A 6,759-nucleotide genomic window follows, 5' to 3' on the forward strand; every position below is an offset into this window, starting at 1 on the left:
CTGGGCACCTTTATGCATTCCTGGGCATGTGTTTTTCTCTCTATATTTCTTTTTTATTTGTTTGTTTTTAGACAGGATCTCACATAACAGAGTCTGGATTCTCACTCACTATGTAGGTGAGCCTGGCCTAGACTTCTCCACTTCCCACATGCCGGGACGACTGGCATGGACCATCACACCCAGCATCTTGAACATGACTCGTTGAATGTTCTGTTCCTCCCTGGCCCAGCTCAGAGCATAGATACGATTCTATCCTCATGGAGCGAATGGCTGTGAGCCACAGGAATAGGAGGCAGAGACTTTCAGGATGATGGGGTCGTGAGCCATCACAGTGACAGGGAGTAGAGGCAGAAAGTCTGGAGTCTGGTTGAGCTGCTGAAGTCAGTCTACAGGGTCCAGAGACATTGGAAAGATCACAGTCCTGAAACAACACCCCTTCCAGCTCCACAACCCTAAGACATATATGCTCTGTTCTTTTGTAGCCAATCAAGATCTGCATTCTTGGTCCTCCTGCTGTGGGAAAATCCAGCATCTCTGAAGAATTGGTCAAGTACTACAAACTACATCACATCAAAATAAAGGATGTGATTACGGAAGCCATAGCCAAACTGGTAACACGATCATCCACTTTTATAAGAATCTTTCCAGTTCACAGAATGTGTTCCTGAGTAATAAGCAAGTGACTAATTCAGATGTCAAAGGAATTTATTATTTTAATTGGATTTTGTTGCTGCTCCCGGTTATGACAATGGAGAAGCCCACAGGGCTCTCTGTCTTCCGACTGATGGAGGCAGTTGTAGGACTGTCCTTGGAGTTCTGCCTCCATTCTCTCCCAAAGTGCATCTTCTCTTTGCTGGATAAAATATTTTTAGTTCAGTTTTGTATTGTTTTTAATCTCATTGTATTTTACTCAGTCTAGTATCAGATTATTTGCTATCTTCTTAAAATAATTTTACTAGGAATGGTAGAAAACAAGCTATACTTCCATAAGTAGTTATGAAAGGTCATTTTTGGGGGTGCTAGAGATCGAACCCAGGGCTTTGTACATGCACCCACTCAACTAAAAGTCTTGATTTTTATAAAATGTGTTTCCTTCAAGTAAGACACAATTGAGGTGCTGAAGAAATAGCTCAGCACTTCAGAACACTTGCTCCTAACCACTTGTAACTCCAGCTCCAGGGAAACCAATGCCGTCTTCTGGCCTCCATGGGTACTGTACTCAGGTGCACAAACCCACACACAGACACACTCATGTAATTGGAAGTGGTCATGTAAGTCTTTAATATCAGCACTTTGGAGGCAGAGGCAAGAAGATCTCTGAGTTCTAGAAAATTGTGGTCTCTAGAGTGAGATCCAGGACATCCTGGTCTACAGAGTGAGTTCCAGGACAGCCGGAACTACACAGAGAAACTCTGTCTTGAAAAAAATATATAAATAACCACGCCCCCCCCCAAAATGGTGGTGCGTGTCTAAATACCAAATGATGGGGAAGCAAAGGCAGGTAGGTCTCTGTGAATTCAAAGCCAGCTAGGGAATTTCAGGTCAGCTAGGACTGGATAGTGAGGCCCTGACTCAAATAAAATTTTTTTTAAAGAGAGAGAGAGAGAGAGAGAGAGAGAGAGAGAGAGAGAGAGAGAGAGCATAATCTAGTACCTTAGAGAATTTCTGGCTCCTAGGCAGTTGTGGAGTTAACACTGACTATACTACTATCTTCCTAAAAGCAGAGCTAAGGAAAGCCTTAAGGCCCTTATCCGTCTTGGTAGATACTCACATCCTGCAGACTTTTGAATGATGTCTATTACTAGGTACACGCCCCACTGAGACTTTTTCCAGGCTCACTGGTCAGACTGTTAGTGACACCCTCACTGTTGGGTACAGTCAGCTTGGTTATCCGTGTGGCATACAGGAGGCGATTGTCGCACCCAAGGATGCCGGGGAAGGAGAAGAGGAAGGTGAAGAGGAGGAAGAAGAGGAGAATGTGGAGGATGCCCAGGAGCTCCTGGATGGCATCAAGGAAAGCATGGAGCAGAATGCAGGTGACGCACAGAGCCGCCGGGGCAAGAGCTGTGCCAGGCTGGCACGGCAGCTGCTGTGGGTTCTGTCTGGTTAGAAAATGCTGCCTGTGGGCTGGGAAGATGGTTCAGTGGTCAGGAGCTTTGGCTGCTTTTCCAGAGGACCCCGGTTTGGTTCACAGCACCCACACATAAGTATCAGTTCCAGGGCACTTGATAGCTCCTTCTGGACTCCACACGTACTACCCTCACAGGCCCAAATGCACACTCAGATGCACACATATAAATAAAAGAAAGCAAACTCTTCCCTTTAAGCTGCCTGCTTGCAAAAATAAAGTGCTATCGAAAATACAGTAATAATAAGAAGTTTAATTCATAGTCTCATCTCTCAGAAAAGAAACTTATTGTTAATATTTTGGCGACTATATGATAATTTCCTAATTTAAAAAAAATCAGTAGTTAGCAGCGTAGCTCTGGGAAAGAGTACTTTCTTAGTGTTCATAAAGCCTTTGGTGTGAGCTGCAGCATCACCAAAACATGATCTTTCTTTAACACGGGGATTCCAGCATTGTACACAAACCCACTAAGTGCAGTCAGTGGTTGGGGCTCCCACCCTCTCAGGCTCTCAAGTGGCTTTCTTGTTGTCCTCCATCTTCTGCTCTTGCTCGTGGCTCTTTCTGGTGCTCCAGGGTTGGGTGGTGCTAAGTGAAGTCTGGGTAAGAGGGACATGGCAGCCCCAGATGGCAGAATGTATTGGAAGCATACTGCTCTTCTCCCTGTGGTCTTCCAGGAGCCAAGACCCATCCCCTGTGTATCCCAGGGCACAGGACCCGACTGCCCTCCTTGGTCCTCTAGGGTAGCGGTTCTCAACCACCCTGTGGTGCAACCCTTTAATACAGTTCCTCATGTTGTGGTCACTCTCAACCATAAAGCTATTTTCATTGCTACTTCATAACTGTGATTTTGCTACTGAAATGAATCGTAATGTACATATCTGATATGCAGGATATCTGATATGTGACCCCTGTGAAAGGGTCTTTCAACCCCCAAAGGGGTCACGACCCACAAGTTGAGAACCATCGCTGTAGAGATTTTCTCTGGAATACCACACCTTTGGCACCAAGATGGGCATGGGTGTCCTGTCCTCAACCTACAGAATGAGTAAAAATGATTTTTGTACTGCTTTGCTTTGATGTTTTGCTATAGGGTCTCTCTGTATAGCCCAGGCTATCCTCAAATATGTGATTCTTCTGCCATGGCCTCCCTCTGTTGGCACTCAATACACATCCCCACTTCTATGAAGTTAGAATTATTTATCTTGTCTTCTGTCACTCTAGGAAGATCTTTGTTAACTTCTCAAACATAATGGTGGGTTTTTAATGTCATCATGGCACAGCCTAGAGTCACCTAGGATGAGAGTCCTGTTGAGGGATTCCCTCCATCAGGTTGGACTGTGGGTGAAGGTACCCTAGCACTTCAGGGTGCTCCCCTCTGGACCCTGGATTACACGCAGACCACACCCAAACACCGATTTCCAAGCAGGAACCAAATGCAAAGGGATACTTTATGAAGCAAGGCGAAGAGACAAGGTGATCGAGTCTGAGCCGGGCAGAAACAGCAGCAAATAGATTTGCAAGTGTTAAATTTAAGAGCAAAAGCGGGGAGATTCCTGTAAGAATGAGGTAGGATGAGTTGGTAAATTCTGATTAGGTTAGTCAAAATAATGTATTTTGGTTGCTGGACCTTGATATTTTGTTAGTTGGGCCATGGTGATCAGTCTCAGGAATGTGTCAGTGGCTAAACAAGGGAACAGACCTTGGTGGCTAGCTTTAGGAATGTAATCTAACAGTTTAGCAAGGGGGAGAAAGGTAAATGGCAAAACCTGCGGACACCATGTTTGCTATGCTCGGGCCTGCTAGAGCCCTTCAGTGGGTATGTCTGGGGAAGATTGTCTTGATTACTAAATGATATGGGGAGATTCAGTGGTCCGTGGTGGCATCAGTCACTTAGGCAAGGGATTCAGGACTGTATAAGCATAGAGAGAGCTAGGTACTAGCATGCCTGCATTCACTTCTCTCTGCTCCTGACGGTGGATGTTCTTCCCACTTTGGTTTCCCTGCAATGATGGACCATAAACCTGGAACCATAAACCATATCCCCCTAAGTTGCTTTGGCTTGTATAGTCTATCACAGCAACAGAAACGAAACCAGGATGTCAAGTTTGCCCAACACAGTCCCTCTTGTCTGTGTTTACTTGAACTGAGAACATGAACCTTGAGTATGTTTGAACAAAACAAAACCTTTGAACCCTCTGCAGAGACAGGTGCCCAGAACACCTAGGAGCTCACATGACCCGTCTCAGCCCCAAGATCTCCAGCAACACAAGTTTTACAGCCCCACAGGGGGGTACCTCAAGGCCCTGGACGTAGCTCCCACTTCATCTGCCCTCAGCCGGAGTGCCTTAGTTATGGATTCTTTTCTGTTTGTTTTGGTTTTTGAGACAGGGTTTCCCTGTGTAGCCCTGTCTGTCCTGAAACTTACTATGTAGACCATGCTGACCTCGAACTCAGAGATCCACCTGTCTCTACCTCCCAAATGCTGGGATTAAAGGTGTGCACCGCCACTGCAGGCTCCAAAGCTACACAGAGAAACCCCCTCTTGAAAAAAAACCAAAAGGACAAATGTTCACACTTGTGTCCATTGCGTATCTTCCCTGAACACAGGATACTGGAGAATCATATCTGGCATCTACTTTTAAAGCCCATTTTAGTAATTATGAATGTGGATTAATAGTAACATTTTAATTACTACTAATATTGAAAAAGAGACTGAAAATTAAAAAGAAGAAACCCAGGGTAGTAATTTAAAAGCTGTGCCCAGTAGTTGGGCTTCACTCCTACCTTCTTTCCTTTCTTTTTTGAGACAGGGTTTATTTGTGTAGCCCTGGAACTCTCTCTGTAGACCAGGCTGGCCTTGAACTCACAGAGATCCATCTGCCTCTACCTTTGGAGTGCTAGGATTGAAGACGTGCGCTACCACTGCCCGACTTCATTTGTTCATTTTAGAGTAGACAGGTCCAGCTATTATGAAAAGCAGTCTGGGAATTCCTAACATAGTGAAGAATACATGGGCCGGTATGGTGGCTCACACCTGCAGTGTAGCACTGGGAAGGCTGAAGAAGGAGAGTTGTGAGTTCCAGGTCAGCCTGGGATGAACAAAAAGACCCTGCCTAAAAAAACAAAAGGGGGTGGGATGGGGTGGCTGGTGAGATGGCTCAGTTGGTAGAACTGCCTGCTATATAAACATGAGGTCTGAATTCTGATGCCTGGCACACATCCCTAACCCAGCACTGGGGAGCTGGTGACAGGTGGGTCCTTCGAGCTGACTGGCCAGCCAGCTACCCAAATCAGAGACCTCCAGGTTCAGCGAGAGACCCTGTCTTAAAGTATAAGGTGGAAAGTGGGGCGTGATAGTGTATATCTTTAATCCCAGCACTCAGGAGGCAGAGATAGGCAGATCTCTGTGAATTCAAGGTCAGCCTGGTCTACGTAGTGAGTTTCAGGACAGCCAGAGCTGTTACACAGAGAAACCTTGTCTTGAAAAACCCAAAATAAAAATGTCTAAGTAATAAATAAATAAATAAATAAATAAATAAATAAATAAATAAATAAATAAATAAATAAATAAAGTCAAATACAGAGAGAAAAATATTAAAGAGAGGAGAGGATAGAGGCAGGTGGGAAAGTTGGATCAAAAGACACAAAATAAGGGGAACTGGAGTGGTGGTTCAGTGGTTAAGAGCATTAACTGTTCCTGCAGAGGACCTGGGTTCAATTCCCAACACTCGCATGGTGACTCACAACCATCCATAGCTCTGGCCCCAGGATATCTGACACCTTCTTCCGACCTCCACAGGCACCGAACACATATGTGGTACACACACAAGAAAGAAACACCCATATACATGAAATAAAAATAAATGTTCTTTAAGTTAAAAAAAAACCTTAAATGTGAGTTACAGATGATTGTGCATTGCTTTGTGGCTGCTGGAAATCAAAAACCAGGATTCTCTGAAGAGCAGCCAGCACTCTTAACTAATGAGCATCTCTCCAGCCCCAAAATAAATGTTATTTTTGGTTTTGTTTTAAAATACAAAATGACAGATATGTAGAGAGGCAATACAATATGCAAATTAAAGTTAATGTTCTATTTAAATTTTGTGTGTGTGTGTGTGTGTGTGTCTATGTGTGGTTTTTCAAGACAAGGCTTCTCTGTAGCTTTGGAGCCCATCTTGGAACTAGCTCTACTAGACCAGGCTGACCTTGAACTCACAGAGATCCACCTACTTCTGTCTCCTGAGTGCCACCACCTCCCGGCCTAGAATTGTTTGTTAAGCAGATTTTGACTACTCTCCTCACAAGTAACTGAGATGAGAGACGGTTCATCTGCTCCTCTATAGTAACTATCCTGTTTCCTGCCTGCTTCCCACGTACTGTGCTGTGCCCCACATGTCTACACGGTGACATTTATCCATGAACAAATAAACATAAAGGGACAGCCCCGGGTCTCAGATAGAGCTCAATATTGGCCAAAGGTCATGGTTTATCTCTAGGGAGGTCACAATTGTCTAGAGAAAGCATCTTAGTGTACCTTTCCGTATCACTTTTCTATTGCTCTGACGAAACACCAGGACCAAGGCAACTTGTAATTTACTTGGATTTATGGTTCCAGAGGAATAAGAGTCCAT

General features: G+C 44.6%; 1 protein-coding gene across 1 annotated transcript in view; it reads left to right on the forward strand.

The window, feature by feature from the left end:
- Window positions 1–6,759, forward strand: part of Ak7 (adenylate kinase 7) — a 69,045-nt gene that overhangs the window by 34,858 nt on the left and 27,428 nt on the right. The window contains exons 11-12 of the mRNA XM_005343524.3: window positions 483–611; window positions 1,907–2,036. Of these exons, the coding sequence (XP_005343581.1) occupies window positions 483–611; window positions 1,907–2,036 (259 nt within the window). The remainder of the gene's footprint in view (window positions 1–482; window positions 612–1,906; window positions 2,037–6,759) is intronic.

Source organism: Microtus ochrogaster, chromosome 1, assembly GCF_000317375.1.
Source record: "Microtus ochrogaster isolate Prairie Vole_2 chromosome 1, MicOch1.0, whole genome shotgun sequence".
NCBI lineage: Eukaryota > Metazoa > Chordata > Mammalia > Rodentia > Cricetidae > Microtus > Microtus ochrogaster.